The sequence below is a fragment of the Camelus ferus genome, chromosome 2 (genome assembly GCF_009834535.1).
Source record: "Camelus ferus isolate YT-003-E chromosome 2, BCGSAC_Cfer_1.0, whole genome shotgun sequence".
NCBI classification, from domain to species: Eukaryota; Metazoa; Chordata; class Mammalia; order Artiodactyla; family Camelidae; genus Camelus; species Camelus ferus.
The window spans coordinates 289,190-308,998 of NC_045697.1; the positions used below are offsets into that span (position 1 = coordinate 289,190).

At 60.3% G+C, this 19,809-nt stretch overlaps 1 protein-coding gene across 4 annotated transcripts in view; it reads right to left on the reverse strand.

The window, feature by feature from the left end:
- Positions 1-19,809, reverse strand: part of GAK (cyclin G associated kinase) — a 49,513-nt gene that overhangs the window by 9,290 nt on the left and 20,414 nt on the right. For all 4 annotated transcript variants that reach the window (XM_032491780.1, XM_032491771.1, XM_032491786.1 and 1 more), the window contains 11 exons: positions 18,473-18,608; positions 18,113-18,225; positions 16,649-16,721; positions 14,900-15,023; positions 7,972-8,021; positions 7,279-7,427; positions 6,650-6,772; positions 5,756-5,889; positions 2,834-3,028; positions 2,448-2,565; positions 2,133-2,212 (listed from right to left, as the gene is read on the reverse strand). In XM_032491780.1, coding sequence (XP_032347671.1) covers positions 2,133-2,212; positions 2,448-2,565; positions 2,834-3,028; positions 5,756-5,889; positions 6,650-6,772; positions 7,279-7,427; positions 7,972-8,021; positions 14,900-15,023; positions 16,649-16,721; positions 18,113-18,225; positions 18,473-18,608 — 1,295 coding nt within the window. The remainder of the gene's footprint in view (positions 1-2,132; positions 2,213-2,447; positions 2,566-2,833; positions 3,029-5,755; positions 5,890-6,649; positions 6,773-7,278; positions 7,428-7,971; positions 8,022-14,899; positions 15,024-16,648; positions 16,722-18,112; positions 18,226-18,472; positions 18,609-19,809) is intronic.

Genomic DNA, 19,809 nt, shown 5'->3' on the forward strand with positions numbered 1-19,809 from the left:
TGCCCCCCTGTCCTCTTGCTCCTGGCCGAAGGCCTGCTTCTGACCAGGCCAGGCACACACAGCAAGATGCCGACACAGCAGGGGCAGCAGGTGGAAGGGCGGCAGCTAGGCTGGCAGAGGGTCCAGTGTCCAGTGAGGGCCCGGGGAGGGGCCCATCAACACGGAGTAGCGGGCGACTCCAGGCACTGCAGGCACCAGGCAGGGGCCCGCCCACCCCCACCCCCCCGGAGATGGCCCCCAGGCCAGGCCCACCCGCCCAGCTGGCAGTGAGGAAACAATGCGGTCTGTGAACAGAGGGGCAGCCCCCACCGCCCCTGAGGGGCCTGCATCTCAGAGGCTGGACAGACCCTGAGGGGCTCCTGCTGGGACAGGATGGCCGGTGTGCCCACTCACACCAGCTCGGAGTAGCCGCCCCCGGTGGACAGTGCGTCGGCCTAAGTCTCCTCTCCGACTGTCCTCCTTCAGCTGCCTGCGGAGCACCCCCTTTCCTGTGTCAGGCTTTCTTTTTAGCCATTTCATCAATTTTTGCAGGCATGACAGGCATGGTGAGGAACAAGCCCACAAGTGCACCTCAGCAAGCTCACACTCCAGGCACCCGTCCGTTCAGATGAAAACACGGTCTCTTTCCAGAGCCCGAGCAGGGCCCCGTGTCTGGGCTGCACCCCAGAGGCAGCCACTCCTCATGCTGAGGCCCGAGCGGACGTGACGGGCCCCAGCGTGGCAGCATGGCCGTGGCGGGGACACCACAGTGTGAAAGCTGGATCTCGGCACCGGAGAAAAGAACCCCGAGCTCCCGTGGCTGCCCCGGCCCTCCCGTCCACCCAGACTCTGCGCCGGGGGCCTTCTGCCACTCTCAGCAGGCTCGTTCTCCTCTCAGCCTGTAATTCTTCCCAGCCCTGGACACGGGCTCATGTCCACCTGATTCACGCGCTGCCAGCATCTCTCATCTGTCTGAAAACAGCTCTGACTGACCTCCGTTTCTGAAGAACCATTTCAGGGGAGACACTTCCAAGCTGGCGAAGTTCTCCTCCCGGCGCTTCTGGAAGACGTCGCTGTGACTCCGGATCCCCCGCCTCAGGGGAAGGCCCCCCCCTCCCCGCAGGGCGCTATGAAGCGGCCTCTCTGGTTCTCAGCGATTCAAAGCCTCAGGGGAAGGGCCCTCCCCACAGGGCGCTATGAAGCAGCCTCTCTGGTTCTCAGCGATTCAACCCCGCACGCTTGGGAGGCATTTCCTTTCTTCGTTTATAAAACTCCCGTATGCTGTTCACGGAGCTTTGGGCTCTGTGCTTTGATGTCTTTCATCAGTTTAATAAAATCTTCGGTCACGCCGCTTTTGCTGTATCTCTTCTCCCTGGACTCTGAATAAAAGCAGGCTGGACCTGTCCATGGCCCCCGGCACCTCCTGGGAGCCCTCCCGGGCTCCCCTCCCAGCACTGCCTCGGCTTCCAAGCCTCTGCTGCTACGCCCTGGTGTTCACGCTGCTCCAGACGCCGCCTGAGTTCTGGAGCCCACATGAACCATTTCTCAGTGCTAGATGCCCAGATGCCTCCTTTTCACACACTCCAGGTCTCCAGTGGAATCCCCCTTCCCACTTCGCTGGCCACACTCATTGCTCGTCAGAAGCCTGCCTCCTAACCAGTGTCCAGTTCAGCCGCAGCCTCCTGCCTAGTTTGCCTCGTGGCTGCCCGTCACCTGGTCTTCAGAAAGGACGGCTGAGTGCACTAGAACTGCTGAAGCTCTGGGGCCCATCTTCCCCCAGGGGAAGGAAAACAAAGACACTGGTGAGGCGTCACACTTCTTGTCTCTGTCATGTTGGTACTTAAAACAAAGTGTGACGTGCCAATGTGAAAAAAAAAACACTAAGAGGTAAGAGCGTGGTGACATTTAACAGAGTAACAGCACAAAGAAACATGAGACACACCCCTCAGTCTCCTGGCACCGCCCCCTCCTCCTGAGCCTTCACCGCACGCAGGCCCCGGCCTGGCGCTGCCCCTGTGTGACTCCTTCCAGAACTCTGGGGGTCAGAGTTCAGTCTTCCCAGGGCCCCAGCAGCGTCAACCACGCTGCACCTGTATGCACACCACACACCCTGACCCCTCCTGTCCCCCTCGCACAGTGTGACACCAACATACTTCGCGAATTTCACAGTAGTGGCGTTCCGGGGCACGAACCCCGTGTGGAACTGGATCTGGAACATCTTCATGGACGCCACCTGCGGAGAGAAAGCAACAGGAGCCCGAGCTGGGGGAGGAGACCTGGCCCCTCACTGTTCACCAGCCCTGAAGGCCCTGGACACAAGCAGCTTCTTGGGTCTGAGGAGGGGCAGCCCCAGGGCCACGGTCCGGCAGCCCGACACCGACAGCAGTTTCGTGCTGAATCCCCTGTGCCTTGGGCGGCAGGAGGCGGGGACTCAAAGGGGCAGTGGCCAAAGTGGAGCGTCCGCTCACCTTGGCCTGCAGTCGTCCTCCCAGGGTGGACCTCGCGTGGTAGAGGACAATGAGCACGTCCCCTTGGACTGTCGTGCCCAGGGGAATGACCGCTTTGCCGTCCTCGATTTTAAAATCCCTGGAGAACAGAGCCCAGAGTGGCGGTTTGCTCAGGTAAGAAGCTCAACCTTCTGTCCAAAAGCGACATGCGTGGCAGGACCCCCGAGACCCCAGAGCATCAGTTTCTTCCTGCCTGGCAGGCTTTACCGCCTGATTATGTCAGGGGTGGGCAGGAAATGACTTCCAAGGAGCCACTCAGCATGATGACCCGGAGGACAGCCCTGCAAACCCATGCAGCCGCCTGGAGGAACGGGGTCGTGGGGAGGAAGGCCTGGGCCCGGGCCCACCTCATGCGGTCGTACTCCTGGGATGTGGTGGCCACGCGCTCATCCCCTACATAGACCTCGCAGAAGGGCCTGCAGCCGCTCCTCTGCTTGCTGAACAGTGGCACGGGCGTCATGACCACGGCCTTCACCAGGAGGGGCTTGCTGTGGGGCGTGATGGGCTCCTCCGCCACCATGTCGCACATGTACTCGATGTACCTGCGAACGGGAGGCGTGAGCGCCACACACAGGCTCTGTGCCCGGCCCGCCCACCACGTCACACGTGTGCTCCGTGTCTCTGGAGCCTCACTGAGCACATCCAGTCTTTCTGCAAACACATTTAAGTATTTAGTGCTGCAAACTTTCCTGGAAGCAATGTTCCAGTTTCAACTCACGAATTTGACATTGTAACTTCATTTGGTTCAAAATACCTTTGTAACATATTCTTAGAGTATCCCTACGTCTCCTTTGAGACTTCCTCTCTGACTCCTGGGCTACTGAGTAAACTGTTTTCCTCTGAAACCTTTAGAGGTTTTCCAGCCACCTTTCTCTCACCGCTTTTCAGGTTAACTCTATCCAAACCTAAGAACATATTTTGTCCGATTTCTATTCTTCCGCCTCTGCTGCAGTTCAATGGCCGTAACAGGACCCTTCGGGGAGTCCCGTGTGCACTGGGAGGAGCTGCGGGCGGACTGCTCTGCGGCTGAGCGCATCTGCAGACCTGCACCACTGACCAGAGAAGTGGGCCGCCGGGGCTGTCATCACCATTGTTCCCCCTCACCCCGTTGGCTCTGGGCTGTGCCACCACCCCCGTTCTCTCAGGGGTTTCCATGGCACTTCTTCGTGCCCCCGCAGGGTGCCTATCTCCTGCCTCCGGGGCTCCTCCCCTCCTAGACCCCGTCTCCTTGGGACGGGTAGAGCCTGACTGGCTGTCAACGGCCACCTGTGTGCTCTCCCAACGGCCATGCGGCAGGAAACCTGCAGTCTCCTGCCGATGGTCAGCAAGAAGCCAGGACCTACACCCACAGCAAACCAGATCCACCAGCAGACTGAGTGAGCCTGGGAGCAAGTTCCACAACAAAGGAGGAGCAGCTTTCTGAGCCCCAGTTCAGACAAGAAGGTGGCCCAGCCACACCCTGACAGCAGCCTGGGCGATGCCGAGCCTGACCCCTGACCCCTGACCCGTGGGGTGAGTCACTGGGTCTGCACACAACCTCCCATCCCTGCCATGCAGTCCCGCGGGTGGCTGGTCCTGTCTCCACCCCTCCGACGACCCGTCCTGGGGCGGCGCTGAGCCCACACTGGGCAGGGAGACTGGTGTGAGGGTGACAACGTGGCTCTTCCTTCCTGACCTCCGAGCCACCTGAGCATCCTGTGCGCCCTCCTCCGCCCTCTGCTGATGTGCTAATCATGGCATGGAGACCTTACTGCGGCCCTGGGTTTCTCACCAGAACCCTGCTGTGATGTACTAGGATCCGCATCCTCTCCCCGACCACCTTTGAGATTCTTTGTGGTTTGAACATGGTGGCCTAAGCAGGTTTTCTGGGTTTACTTTGTTTTAATCCCGCTGAGTGACCTCTGACCTTCTGAGGTTCAAGCCTGTCTTAATTGGGGGAAATTCTCAGCGACTGTTTCCTTGGTGCTTCTTCTGTCTGGGCTCCTCCTGAGGCTCCAAGGACATGTGCCAGACCGGCTGAGACTGTCTGATGGGTGTTTGTCCTGGTGTGAGTGGCAGCAACTAACCTACCCCAGGGTTGCAGCCCTCTCCTCACCCCAGCCTCTCATCTGCTTCCCTCCCCTCTACTGCGACTGCCTCTCGCCCACCCTCCTCATCTGCATCGTAACGCACGGACCAGTGATTCCATGTTTCCTGCCAGAGCTCTGAGCCTCATGGGAAGACTGCTCCGTCTGTTCAGCGGGAGACAGACCCGCGCCCTTCCAAGCAGCCAGGCTTCCTCTCCGACCCGTACCCCGAGCACCAGAGGGCACAGACCCCGAGCCTCCGTCGTGCCTCGGATTTGGGGCCAATTGCTCTGTGACTGTTCTCCTACAGGACTGGAAGTGATTTGAATCTGACACTGGTGCCACTACTTTTGAAGTCACTGGGGAGGGAATGACATCTACATTACCACGTCCCCAAGGACGTGCCCGCGGGGTCTGTGGCGGGGGTCCCAGAGCCAGGCACACTCCACCCCGCCCCAGCGGCGGCTGACACAGTGGGGCCCTGGGTGTGTAGAGAGGGATCTGCAGCCTCTCCCTCACAAGCCACACGGAAGAAACAACCATGTGGCCTGTGTCTCAGGGCGGCGGACACCAGCAGTGAGCCAGCGGAGTGGGCCCCACGGGCAGGAGTGCATCAACGGGCAAGGCGGCCACCCCAAGTGGCAGGAACGGCCTGAACGACCCTCTGTTCCTCTGGGCCTGGAGGCCTTCCGGTTCCTCCTGCAGGCCTGGGGCCGGGGAGGCGGCAGGGCCCCAGTGGCTGTGCTCTCCTGACTCTCGGGGTCTGTGTGTCCACACCAAGGCCCTTCTTGCAGAGGAAGGAAACGCCCCCCCCCCCCCCAGTGCCTGTAGGAGCATGTGTGCCCGAGGTGCCTCCACAGGCCTGAGCCCCGGCCCCACCCTCCTGCAGGGTGGGCGGGGTGGGGGCCAGTCTCGGGGCAGGCAGAGGCTCCTGGGGAGGTAGGGGGAGAGGCAGCAGCCAGCTGCAGCCATAGGAAACCATCTCCTGGACCTCACCGCCCCGAGAAGCCGCCAAGTCACAGGCACAGAGAGGGGAACGAGGGGCTGCCGCATGGCCTCGCGAGCAAGTGTGCACCCCGACTGCGCTCGCTGGCCCGGCTCCACCTCGACCCCACACGGTAGGTAGACACTCTCCTCAAATTCCTGCCGCCTCCTAGGGTGGCTGAGTGACACCTCCCCAGGGCCGCAGAGCGGACACCATACCTCTTGTGGGATGGCCAGATGCCCGGGGGGCAGCGCTTCATGCTGAACATGTACACGGCAGCCTCGGCGGTGCTGAAGAGCCGGCAGAAGCACAGGAAGGAGCAGACAGCCACAGCAGAGGCAGCTCTCCCATCCTAGGACAAAGGACAGGGTAAGCTCACGTGGCTATCGCTCCCGCCACACTCAGGGCTCCCACCTGGGGCTGGAGCTCCTCTGGGAACTTAGGAAAACCCACCTGGTGAGGCCACAATTTGGGGAGCAGAGAATAAAGCCTCCTCAACAGGAAGGAGACGACGGGACGGCCACAGACACACGGGTCAACTCCCGGGCCCCCCCCTCACTGAATTCCCTGGTCCTCACTCCGGGTGTGACTTGTCAACACCAGGACTGACCCCCAAGGGCACGAGCTGGCGGATGCCCCACTGGGTGTGACGCCCACAGACCCTCAGCCCCAAAGTGGGGGGTACAGACAGGGTCACACAGGGCAGGGGGGCCTCAGCACACGGCGCTGTCAGGAGGGGACTCGAACCTTCCACAAGGGGGCAGTCTTCTCCAAGAAGGCCCTGACATGAGGGACCCAGTGGTGTCTACTGGGCCAGCTGCTGCTCCCCTGGGGTCAGCTTCCTCAAGATGACAGGAGCCACACTGGGCCTGGGCCGCTGGCTGGACCCCAGGGCAGGGCTGCTCCTCGCAGGCCCTGGCTCCTAGAGCTCCGCAGAGCCTGAGATGCTGCAGCTCCGTGAGGAAACTTGGGGGCCACTGCCACAGCAGTGTCTGGGCTGGCGTGTGCACCCCACCCAGGCGGCAGCTCCTCCTGGCACTGGCATCACCACTCAGGACACCTGGCGCCCCACCCCGGCCCCTGCGCAGGGATGGCTCAGGCAGCCTGCTCACCATGCAGTGCACCACGCAGACGTTCCTGGGGTCCTGCCGCAGCCACGCATGCATATTTCTGCACACACTGTACAGGCTGTGGAGGTTTGGGGCCCGCCGGGCGGCCCAGCCGCACTCGGAGACCTGCGGGGAGAGGACCGGGCTCGTCGGCCAGGGGTGCCGGCCCCGAGGGCCTCCCTCCACCCCACCCTGGCCCACGGGTGCCCGCAGGTTCCGGTCAGCACTGAGCTCTTTGTGCGACATGGCGCCGGGGGTTCAGAGCCAGCCCTTCCCGCTCGGGGTAAGTTTAAATACGGTGAGAAGTGCCCACATCCGAGTCTTCAGTGCTGAGAACACAGTGTGGCCCCTGTTCCCGCTGGACGGTGAGACACAGAGACACCGCCAGCTCAGCCAGCCTTAGCTGGTTAAAGCAGACCACCAGTCTCCTCTCCATTCACACTCTGGAGTCCTCCTTGACTCCCCGCCATCCGCTGTCCTCAGACCCCTGTATCCTCACACCCAGGAGCTGCCCTCCCACTGCAGCCCCCGGCCCCCCCAGAAAGTAGCAAAGGTGGACCGAGTGCCACACCAGGCTGAGGCCCGTTGTAAGAACACCACACTCAGAGGGCAGCAGAGGCCCGGCCGCTCACCCGGCTGTGAAACCTGGAGGGCCGGTAGGTGCGCGGGGACAGGTTGTACACCGCGTAGCGGCCCGGATGCTTCGAGTCCAGGAACACCCGCACGTCTTCTATGTTATTCTTGATGGCTGACTCTACGCCCTCTGCCGGGAACGACATCACTGAAAGAGAGGAGCCCCGTCAGCCACCGTGGCCGCCCCACAGCCTCACTGGCAACACGGCCGCTGACTCAGCGGCACAGCGCTGACTGACTGGGCAGCGAGTCCCGAGAAGGGGCGGAGCAGAGGTCCCAGCCCCGGCCGCAAGACACAGGTTCTGCCGCAGAGCCTGCTACACCAGAGGGTCTCCAAGTGTTTGGATTTTGTTTTCTGCCCAGAGACCCACGTTTTAACACGTGTGGCCTTGTATCTCTTTCCTCATGATCGCAGAGTTTCAGGAAGTTCCAGACCGGGGAAGAAGCTGGGTTGACCCTGGCACTGTCCACTACAGGGCCTGGAGGCACACTGGCCATGGGGCGGACACCCCAGGCCACATTTCGGGCAAGTGAATGCCCGCCCGAGAGGCGCTCTCCCTCTCCACTGGCCGCACCCTGCCCGCCCTGCCTGACATGGCAGCACAGGATGGGCTGGAGGTCAGACACCAGAAGCTGCCCCAGAACAGGGAAGAATCAAAGTGTGTCCTTATGGTTAAAGTTGGCAAACATACCTGCAATTCTGGATGTAATGTAAGATATGTCCAAATCTCCCTTTGCGTAACTGGAATGAAAAAGAGCACGTGGTTATTGCAGAAAATCTCCACAGTTAATTCACAAGAGCTTAGACTGAAGCAAGTCCTGGAGAGGCCGCGGGGGACCTCACCATTCTGGTGGCAGCTCACAGGGAAAGCTGTGTGCGTGTGCATACGTGTCAGTGCGCATGCGTGCGCCTGTGTGACCACACACATGCACACACAGAGCTGACATCTATCTAAGAAGCAGACGAGCAATTATAAACTGCAGGTGGTGGAGAGGCACGGACCCCACAGAGAAGGCGCTGAGCTCTCACTGCTTTCCTGCTCTAAACAGCTGTGACACTAGGAGCTGGTTTGGGGGAGAGAGCAACGAAAACGGAAATACTGTTTTTTGACCCAATACCTCATGTCTGGCTCAGAAGAAAAATTATAAGGCAGACCGAACGGTGAAAAAACACGTGAAGAGAAAGAACATACGTCAGAAGCAGGCACGGCAGGGATGCCGGGTTATCAGATGGCGTTTAAAACCACTACGATTAACGTGCTGAGGCCCCAGTGGACAGAGTGGACGGCACCCAGGACATGCGGGGAGCGTGAGCAGAGGTGGACACCCTCTGAGAGAACCAAGGAGGAGCGCCGGCGGTGAAAACACAGAAACGAAGGCTCTGTTTGACAGGCTGAGTGGACTGGACACAGCCCAGGGGAGACTCTGAGCTAGAGGGCCTCTCGGTACAGACCCCGAAAACTGAAGAGCAAAGGGGCCGCGGGGCGACCTCAGAAGGTGTCACAGGCACGTGGCGGGAACTCCAGAAGAGAGAGAGGAAGGGCCTGAAGGAGCCCTGAAACAGTATGACCGACACTTTCCCCAAAGTAGCATCAGACACCAAAGCACAGATCCGGGAAGCTCAGAGAACACCAGGCAGGATACGTGCAGGGAAACTACACCAGCCGTGACAGTTTCAAATTACAGAAAATCAAGGAAAGAAGAAATCCTGAGAGAAGCCGGGGGCGGGGGCGCTTTACCTGCAGAGCAACCAAGAGAAGAGTTACACATCCGACTTCTCCTGGAAACCAAGCGAGAGGGAAGTGAACTGTTCACAGGGTCGGGAGAAAAAGCCAGCAGCCCAGGATTCTCTGCCTGAGGAGCTACCCTCCAACAGAAGATAAATAAAGACTTTCTAACAAAAACTCAGGCAACCTGTGGCCAGAAGACCCGCCTTCTGGAGATGTTGTTGAAGAAGCCCCTCAGAAAGAAGGATGAGGGGCAGAAACTCAGATCTCCGTAGGGAACAGAAGAGCATCGAAGGAGGGATCAATGAAGATCAAATAAAAACGTTTCCTTTTCTCGTCCTGTTTTTCCCAGGTGCTCTTTTGTTTGTTTGTTTTAATTGAAGTGTAGTTGGTTTACAGTGATTCGGTTACACACACACACACACACACACTTTCTTTTCAGGGTCTCTTCCATTACATGCTGTGACCGGAAATTGAATGTAGTTCCCTGTGCCATACGGCAGGTCCTTGTTGTTTCCCTTTCTTGTTTTTAATTTAATAAGTAACTTTTTGTTCAAACTGATAATGGTGACGCTGCACCCGACATGAGTGCTTAGATACACACTGCACGTGTGTACACACGTGCTTAGACGTGCGTACACACGTGCTTAGACGTGCCGGGGGGACGAGCAAAGTGACCAGCGACACGAGGCCCAGGAGGGAGGAGTCGGGGTTTACGCCTGTGGAAGCACACAGCACACCCACTGCCTGGGAAGCGCTCAGATGCCACCTGCAGTGGACTCGGTCAGCAGTGACGGGCACTGCAAACTCCAGGGCAACCACTACAGACAGCAGAGAAAAGCAGTATGACCGCCGCGCCGAGAGAGGAGAGGAGATGGGACCTTGTAAAACGCTCAGCGACAACCACAAAGGACAGAACGGGGTGGGAGGCAGAGCAGCACCGAAGGACGAGGGCGGCGGCCTGAGCTCGGGCACACGTGCGGCGGCTGTGACTTCCCACCACAGGCGCCCCGGGGACGTGGACGCCGCGGTTCCGTGGACCAGCAAAGCGGATGCGGAGTTTCTGGTTTCCCGGTGCGGCTGGAAGTTTTGTTCACACGACGCTGATCTGTTACAGCCTGCGGGGGCCACCCTTTGATCAGAACAGTTTATTGCTGAAAACCGCCCGCCTCCACCGAGCCTTCAGCAGGTCGCTGCCGTGACACCAGAGATCCCTGGTCACAGACGCCATGACCAGCACAGTGACGGTGACAAGGCTGAATCAGGCCGTGACACGCAGACGGGACGTGAGCAGGCAGGGCGAGCAGCCTGTCCAACGCGCGACACTTTAAACACCAATGGTCTAAACAAGCCAATTAAAACAGGAGGCCTTCAGGGGATCACGACCTCGCTCCAGCAGCGCGTCCACAAGGCCACGCGGGGCCGGGCGCTTGCAGCTTACTCGCAGCTTGCCCTCAGTAACCGCCTGGGCACGTCTGCCACGCGTCTGAGCGTCCACAAGCCGCTGTGTCTTATGGCGCTACTCCATTGTGAGCCGTGCGGTTGGAACATGTTTACTCCCAACCACTGCCACATCTCCTTGCTATTTTAAAGAAATGTGTTTTCCCAAAGAACAGAAAAATTTTATTTTGTGTCCGTTAAGTTTATTAACCGTTTCCTCCATGCCTTATATATTTTTTGTCACATGTATTAAATCTTTCTTATTCTGGTGTTATCAAGACGTCCCTTGTATTTTATCAGGTTTTCCTAAGAAACCTCAATTCACAATTAGATCCGTTCACAAGTCAGAATCACTGTATTTGCCTGTTACTTTATAAGACCCAAGTTTTTATTTTCCACGGTGTCCATGGCTACAGCACCGTCCACTCATCAGCCTGTCACTCCTTTCAGACTTACAGGCCCTGCTCGCAGCAGCCCGACCTGAGTATGTGCCACCTGTGAGTCTGACCACTGCACCACTGACCACTGCACCACTAACACCACAACGGATGTTTGAAAAAAACTGACAGAGAATAGGATTTGTTCCCATTCTTATTTTTAAAAACACTGCTAGCAGCTTGGGGTAATTCATACATAAATTTAAGATCAGAATCTGTGGAAACAACGTCAAGACTTCAATTTTTATTGCAATGAATATAGATTAACTGAGGAGTGACACCACCTTTCTTTTTTCCATTTTTTTTAGATTCCCCTGCACCTTAACGGAGGCGCTGGGACTAGACCCAGGACCCCGTGCACACCACGCAGGCCCTCTACCCCAGAGCTGTCACCCTCCCACCCGATACCACCTTCAAATGTGAACGTGGCTGCACCTCTGCACTTGGTCTACCCTCACCGTTTTCATCAGTCTGCCGGGAGGGGCAGCATGGGGCGCCCTCCTGCACGACTGGCCTGAGCAGGGGGGTTGGGCCAGGGCCAGGGCACCCACGCAGGCTGGCTGCCACACACGCTGCCTTTCCTCCGTCCTCCAAGTGCGGCCAGCGGGCATCACAGAGGGCAGGAACGGAGTTAGCACCAGAGAGACCAACTGTCCCCAAACTGACCATAAACAGACACGATGCAACACTCTCAATGGCCGCATAGGCAGCTCGAAAGCTTCGCTGCAGAGCTCGTCTGAAGACACAGAGGAGCCAGAGCACCTGGTGTGCTCAGGAAGGAAGGAGGGAAGGAGGCAGGCTTGCCTCCCAGACCAGAGAGCCGTGGGGCTGGGGGGCTCACAGGACGAGGCCGGGCAGCGCCCTCTTATCGGGGGAGAGGAAGCAAGAGGGGAGAAAAGTCCCCAAAGTGAGGTCCAGGCAGATCCAAGACCCGCACGTGCAACAGCAAAGCTCCCAAAACAAGCGTTTACAATGCAGTCAGACACGTGAAACAGACTTCGAATCACGACTGACACGTTCACAGCTCGGGGCACAAGAGGGCTTCCCAAGCTAGAGAGCGCAAAGCCAGCCTGTGCTTGACCGAAGCCCAGGACAGAACAAGCAAGCGGAAGACAAGCAGCAGACGAGGAGCATGCGGCTGGCACGCTCACCCTCTGCAGAAGAGCTGGTCTGCGCAACCTAACACAGGAGCCAGCAAGGAAAAGAAAAGCCCAGCGTGGACAAGAGCGAAGGGCGAGAGCAGGCGGCCCGCAGGGCCTGCGAGGTGGGCTTGGTGCTGGGGGGCCGAGCGCTAGGCCCCCTGAGGAGGCAGCTGGAGCACCTGCACAGCTCGTGGGGGTGGGGGGGGCAACACCGAGCGTTCAGACACGGGCCAAGTTGGGAACTGGAGGTGCCTGGTGGAGAAGAAATGACCAGAGACCACAGATGGGGGCTCAGGGCCAGGCCCCAAGGGAGCCACAGCCACGCAGAGGCTACACAGGCTGGGCTGTGTGTGTGGGGAGAGCCTCCTCCAGGCAGACCTCAGGACCCTTGGTCCACACACCTGCAGCCGAGAGGCTGGCATGGTCCTGGAGGGTCCCTGTGACCAGTGACAGGCCTGAAGCCGCCCTGGGACTCCACATAGAGGACACCATCGGTGGGCATGGCTGCAGGGCACGCCTGAGCCCCAGTGGGGAGGAGAACTTCCTTGTTGTTCCTTTGCTCTTGCTTGCAGTTTGGTAAACTAAACACCTGGAGCTGTGTCCCCATATCCCGAACATTCCGTTTCCACCTGCCAGTATCTTCTTGAGGCCAGAGAACCCCACATCTGGTCTGGGTCCTGCCCTATGAAGTGCTTTCAGGGAGGACCGGGTGTCCAGTCTACACCCCCCGGCCTGAGCATCGAGGGAAAGGGCAGGGACAGCCAGAGCCCAGGTGCCAGGGCTTTGGCCGGCCCTAGGCCTTCTCAGTGGAGAGAGCCAAAAAGGAACAAACTCACACCATTATTTCTAGACCAGCTTCACAAACCCAGGGGCTCACAGGACTTCTCTGATTGCTGGTACACGTCCTGGGCAGGAGGCAGTCACACAGAGCCTGACCTCTGGCCCTCAGGCCTGTCTGCAAGGCTTCGGGAGGGCTCCCCTTGGCCCAGTCATGTGACACAGTGTCCAGTGTGGTCACACGTGTGGCAAGCGTGTCCTTCTGCAAGCAAGCACCAGGTGGGCACGTCCGTGGCGGCCCTGACGGGCCCTGGGGGCTGGGTCTGCAGAGGCTGCCCCGGGCTACGGTGCATCACACCTGTCATCACAGCTCAGCTGGGAATTCAGCACGTCCATCCGTCTGTCCATGACGCCATGCCTCTTCCTGAGCTGAGCGTGCCCTCTCTCTGAAAGGACTTGTGGCCCTGCGGATGGCTGTGCGCCAGGTCGGGTATCCCCGGGCGAACTGCAGGCCCGGGGGTAGTCTGGGACACAGCCACGTCCTCTCCTCTTCCCTCAGGAACCCCGTTCCCAACAAGGACCTGCCCTTGGGTGCGGGTGGTGCCCCGTCACTGTGTGGCCTGGTCCTGCCGCCAGCCCGAGGCGCAAGTGGGCTCACTGAGATGCTCACGTGAGTCGCGTGGAGTGTGAAACCAGCTACAGCAGGCGTGAGCAGCCGTCCCAAGCAGTTACTCACCAGAACTGCTTTTCAGAACACACGGACATGCAGAACATCCGTGGACGTGCACACGGGGTGGTCACCACGGTTCTGGGCCTCCAGCACCGCACGGACGCAGCCCCGAGGCCCGGCTAGGGCTGCAGCGGCCCTGGCATCCACGCTCCGCCCCGCTGGGCCCACTGCAGACACGGCGGGAAAGCGCCTCGGCCTTGCGCTGACTCTCATTTCTCTACCCTCAGGCGGCGGGCCAGACTCCCTCACAGCCCGTTTGTTGTCACCGGGGGCTGCCATTCAGTCAGGTCCACCCCAAGACCCCACGGCACCCCTCGCCCGTCCCCGAGGGTGGGTGGCACTCACACGCCAGGCAGCCAGGCATGGAGCCGTCATGCGAGGTCACCTGCTGTGGGAAGCACTGGCAGGTGACAGGTGAGGCTGAGTGGTCACCTCCGCCCATCCACGCCCCGCCCGGGCTCTGCTGGCTTCCACCCCCAGAACTCGCGCCTCAGGCTGCACAATGGCTGCCGTCTCCGCAGCCAGCACTCCAGGGAGCCAGCCCCCACAGATGGATAAATGTTTCCTCTGACCCTGCTGCCAGCCACGAGGCGAGGCCTGGGATGCCACCAAGGGCCATATGACGCAGGTGTGAGCAGCTGCCCTGCCCTGCTGGACACCCAGCCTGCGGTGGGAAGCAAGGTCCTTCTCATCAGATAGACCACGTTGGAGATAGAGCCTGTGAGAGCCACGGAGCCCACCAACTGCATGACACACACACGCACACGCATGTCTGCACACCAGCCCTCACGTACAACACACACACACAGGCACTCGCTCACGTGTGCACATCTACCTTCGCCTGTGCTGCCAACAGGTATGGACACAAAGCAACCATGGCACAAAGGATGGACAAGGGAAATGCGGCCAACAGGTGCTTGTGGGCACTGCAGGACCGTGGATCTCACAAACAGCAGACAAAGTGCCACCCTGGACAAGGTAGGTGGCGCTCCTGAGAGCTCCTGGTCGAAGCTCAGCAGCACAGCCAGGCAGGCTGTGTCCTGTGGCCCCGGAGGAAGGGGCAGCGCAGACGTGAGGGGTGCCGAGGCCGGGGCCTCCCTCGAGGAGAGTGACACCGCCAGCGCCTGCACACCCGCTTGCCCACCACACATCCTCCATGGCGGGGGCAGACATGGGGCCACCCCCACCAGCAGCACCAAGCCCAGCCCCAGGTCTGGGCCCGACAGCTGAGGCCACGCAGGCACTGAGCTCAGCACGCTCACCCGTGGCCGCAAGCATGGGTTCTCCCAGCTTTGGAGACGGGGCTGTGCCCAGGGCTCGGAAATCTCACTGCGGAGACACCACGTGCCTGTACGCCCCTGACTCACTTGGCGACCGACTGGATGACCTTGGAGGAGGTGTCCTTGATGTTGGTGAAGAGGCGCTCGGTGCCCCCCCGCAGGATGTCCAGGAGCCCGCCGTAGGGCTGGTCGTACTCTGCCACTGCCAGGCCTGCAAGAGAGACAGGCTTTGGTGGACGGGGCACGTCCAGAACCCATAGGCTGCACATCCGGCCACCACCGCCAGCACTCCAGGAGAACCGTCCAGCGCCCAGCACCCCTGGCCCCCCAGCAAGGGAGGAAACTGGCCGCCATCAGCGGGCTGGAGCCTCTTGGCACACACAGCCCTCCGTCCCCATCTGCAGGATGTTCACACAGCTCACTCCCAGAATCTGCTGGACACCAGTACGGACTCCAGCACTGACAGCCACATGCCACAGCCCAGCCAGGCAATCAGCCAGTCCCCAAGGTACGGGGACACCAGCAGACACAGAGGCCATAGATAATCAGGGAGAGAAGGGTGTGGGAGTGAGGACATGTGGGTGGGTGGTCCCAGCCAGGCACAGAAAGGCCACGTGAGCTACAGCTCAGTCTGCAGGCAGGGGCCTCCTGGCCACAGTCCAGATGTGACCAGAGTGGTGACACCCAAAGGTGGGCCCCGAAATGTCAGGGTCCCCAGGGGTGTGGTCTGCAGAGGTGGTGATGGTGCTAAAAGTCAGCGTGAAGAGAGGAGGCAGGGCTACACACACACCCATGCCACACAGTCATCTGTGGCCTATTCTGGGCCTCTATGACCAGGCGGCAACAGTAGACGTCAGAGAACTGGGCGGAACCTGACACAAGGGGCCTTCGGGCTGTCAGTCAGCTCTGAGACATGGCTGATGAACCTCATGTGTGTGTCCATGCTGGCCCTTCGCAAGGCAGTGACCAGTGGACCCTGGCCGTGCTGGACCCACAACGCATGGACACAGAGCCAGGACATGGGGCCAGGACTCAGGCCGGCCACCTGCCAAGATGACCCTCCCTGAAAAGGAAGAGCGGCAGGAGGACACGGGGGCTGGACTCACAGCCTGACAGCGAGGTGGCCAATGGCCTGGGGGCACAGGGCAGAGAAGCGCGCCCTGGCACAGCTCTCAGAACCTTCTGGGCAGCACGGCCGCACTAAGCTCCAGCCCAGGCCCTCCCGGGACATGCTATGTTACGCTGGCACTGGGCAACCAGACCTGCCCTGGCACACACCACACAATCAGTGCGCAAATCGCTCAGCTAAGGTGACATGAGTCATGAGGAAAGCCTACCAGCTCCACCTCCACTCCCCGCCATGGCCTGCACTTTCAGACCAGCAGAACTGGCCCCTCGGCCCCTGATCTGACCACACTGTTTCCTGGCACCCCTTCTGAGGCTCCCAGCCTTGTGCTCGCTGCTGGCCAGCCCTGGAAGGTGGATCCTCACCTGCCTGGGCAGGGGCCACACTTTCCAGTGGCTCGTGGGAGCCATGGGCCAAATCAGCCACAGGGGTAGGTGGCAGTGCCCATGGTCACCCCAGACCTGCAAGTCAGGCACCAGGGCTCAGAGGACCAGGGCTGCCCCGACCACATGGGGAGGGGCAGCTGGTGCTTGGGCTCTGCCCTCCTTCCCCGTCCTAAACCACGGCCTGAAGTTCTGGGTGCGCGGGAGCCGTGGACGTGGGGCTGGCCCTGGGACCCTGCAGGTGCAGCCTCGCGCCATCAGGCCACAAGGCTCAAGGGCAGGGCCTGGGGCCTCTGCCAATCGCAGGCGTGTGCGTGGGGTGCTCACCTCCACTGCAGCTGCTGCTTGTGAGGCCCCCAGGAGGGGCCACGTTCCCGTAGCCTCCACTCTGCTCCAGGAGCTGCAACGATCAAACACCAGTCAGGGCACAGTGCACACCGCTTCTCGCTGCGGAGAATCCTCAGACGCCAGCACAGGGCGCCATGCACTTCGGGCACGTGGCCCACATCAACCCTTCTCTCTCCACCTAGTTTAAGACAAAATCATGAAGGAACCTCCCACAGGTTGGACAACAGGGCTGACACCTAGGACCAATCAGGCGCACGTTCCCGACACAGGCTGTCCCTGCTGTCAACGATGCCGCGTGGGGCCTGGTGGTCTGCACCCCAGGCCTGGCCGCAAGCAGGAACGCGGGAGACACAACCCAAGGCAGGCGCTGGCGGCAGCCACGACACGAAAACCTTCTTTGGAGCCCCGGGTGTCAGCACCAGTCTGGAAGCCTGGCTGTAGCCCCCACCCAGCCCACTGGAGTGTCAGCCACAAACTCACTCTGTCGTAAGCAGGCCACAGTTCCCGTGGCTACAATTTTTATAAGATATTCAGAAATCGCTTTACGGTTTCCCGTAGGATTTTACGAAATGTTCTCATTGGGTTTATGTTTTACCACGTTAAGCTCAAATATATGTGTTACTGATTCTGTGGAGTACGATGAAATGCTGTCTTTCCTTGTGACCAGCAGGCAGACGTTAATGCTAACGCCCCCTGGGCTCTTAAAGAGAACAGGTTCGCTTGCGGGAGACACGTGTCTACCAGATCGACCGTCTCATTTCACACCAACTCCCACTTCCGTCTAGCTGTTTCGTCAGCTCCTTCAAAGGCACACACCTTCTCCCCACACTGCGCCCCAGCCCCTCGTCCGTCCCTCTCCCTCCCACACACTCTTCATCCCCATGCCTCAGCCTTCTCCATGCTCCCACCCTTGGGCGCTGCCCGCTACAGGGGCTTAACTTCTGCGCCGCAGGTCCCGGACCCTGGGGGTGCTCAGAGCAGGACACACTCAGGAGCCTGCTGATCAGCGGCCTGCATCCATCCATCAGCACCTCCACCCGCTGCACACAGCAACCCTGAGCACGTGTGCCGGCTGACCGCCCCAACTGCACCACCACCTGACCCTCTGCTGAGCCCTGGGGGCACACATCCTCTGTAAGATGCCACGGGAGCCCCAGGCCCACCCCCGTGGTGCTCACTGCCCTCCTAGACCCGAGTCCCATCTGAACCATGCCCACTTCGCTCCCTCCTCCTCACGTGACAGCTGCTGCCTGACGCGCCAGGACTGTCTCCACCTCCTGCCCTGCGCCCCGGGAGCCCCACCCCCGCTTTACTCCCGACTCCAGGGACCCCATCCTCGGGGGCTCCTGCCTGCCTGATGGGAGCGAGCCCCTCGAGGGCTGGGTCACCCAACGCTAGGGCAGCATGAAGACTGTGCAACCACCAGCAACACGGAGGGCCTACCTCAGTGATGGGTGCCTTGGGGTTCACGTTCCGGGCGGCCGCGATCTCCTGGAGCTGGTTCACCAGCTCGCTGATGGACAGACGCTCCTCGGGGTTGACCTTGAGGGTGGCGCCTGTGGCAGAGACAGTGTGTGCTTGTCCCCAGGCCACTGGAGCCGGGGTCCCGAGGGGGCAGGCGGCATGGCTGGCTTTGCAGGGGCTATGGACCCCCTGAGACCCTGAGCTTTGCTTTCGTTACCGGTTTTACAAGCAAGCAGGTGTGATGGAACAAAATCACCAAAACCAACCACTCGGGGCTGAGCAGGGCAGCTGCCTGGACCTGCCAGGAGGCGTGCCCTGCAGGCCCTGCACACGACTTACGGATGAGATCATGGAACACGGAGTAGCGTGTATCGCCAGCAGGGATGGAGTACTTCCCGTTGACTATGCGGAGCTTCGCTCCATCCTCGAAGGGGTGCTGCCGGAAGCACAGCAGGTACAGGATGCAGCCCAGGGCCTGCAGGGAACAGGGCGAGGGGCGGTCACAGCCAGGCCCCCTGGCATGACCAAGGCTCCCCATCGTCTGGCCGCGTCCACCCACGCCAGCCACTGCCCATCGAGATCAGAGCATTCAACAAACACCGAACTCTTGTTTTCTGATAAAAAAAATCCTTTCGAAATGGAAAGCTCCCAGTCACGTGCGGGGATCTGGAGGCCAGGCAACCACAAGGAGATGCCCGGCCGCGCTCCTCAATGTTAAGAAGATGTGGGACAGGGCACACCCAGGGCAGGTTGGGGCTCCACAGAACTGGCCCTGAACCCAGATGTGTCTTCTCCTGGCTTCTCCTATCCCAGCACCTGGCCACGGGGGATGTTGGAGGCACCAGAGCCTACCCTGCATCTCAGGCTGAGCAGCACATGCTGGGCCCAGACAGGCCAAGCCCGAAGCGCGCGGTTCCAGGTCCACCTTTCACTGACGTGTGTGCACGTGCACCCTCACCAGGGACAGGCTGACGGCGTCCACTTGGAGCCAACCAGCTCACATCTTAGTCTCCATCTACTCCCAGGACAGGGGCTCTCATGTTCACTGTGGGGCTGGCACTGGACATGGCTCCGTCGGGCCTAGACCACGAGCCCCGAGGTGCGGTGGTTCAGGGTCACCTGTCCCTGCTCTTAGAAGGGACACTGGGGAGGCTGCAAGACCCCTCAGATGGGGAGGGGAAGCACTGTGTGCTCAGCACTGTGCTCCCCAAGCTCTGTGCTCTGATGCTAAACAGAGGCGGAGCAGACACCACACTCATCCCACGATGGCATTGCTGGGACATGTCCCAGGAGAGGGGCAGGGAAAGGTTGCCCCAGCGTCCGGCCCAGCCTCACTGAGATCTCTTCCCAAGGCACTGGGCTTAGCCCTCGCTTTGGCTACCCCCAGGTCAGCTTAAGCTGCAAGGCCGCTTGGGACGTGTGGCATCTGGCCCTGTGACCAGTGGCTTTGTGACCCTCCAGCCCCCTGACGGGCTCCAACCAGGAGAGCAGACATTCTTGGGCCAGGACTTCTGCCCACGCTGCCTCGCGCTGACCCCCAACCCAGCTCCTAGCCACCTAGGCTCCGCCAACAGCAGTCACAAGTGCCGCTAAAAAAGATGAAGGAAAAGGAGGAGAAAAAGAAAGGAGGAGGCCGAGGGGACAGCAGATGGAGGCTGCGCCCCGGGGCCTCGCGC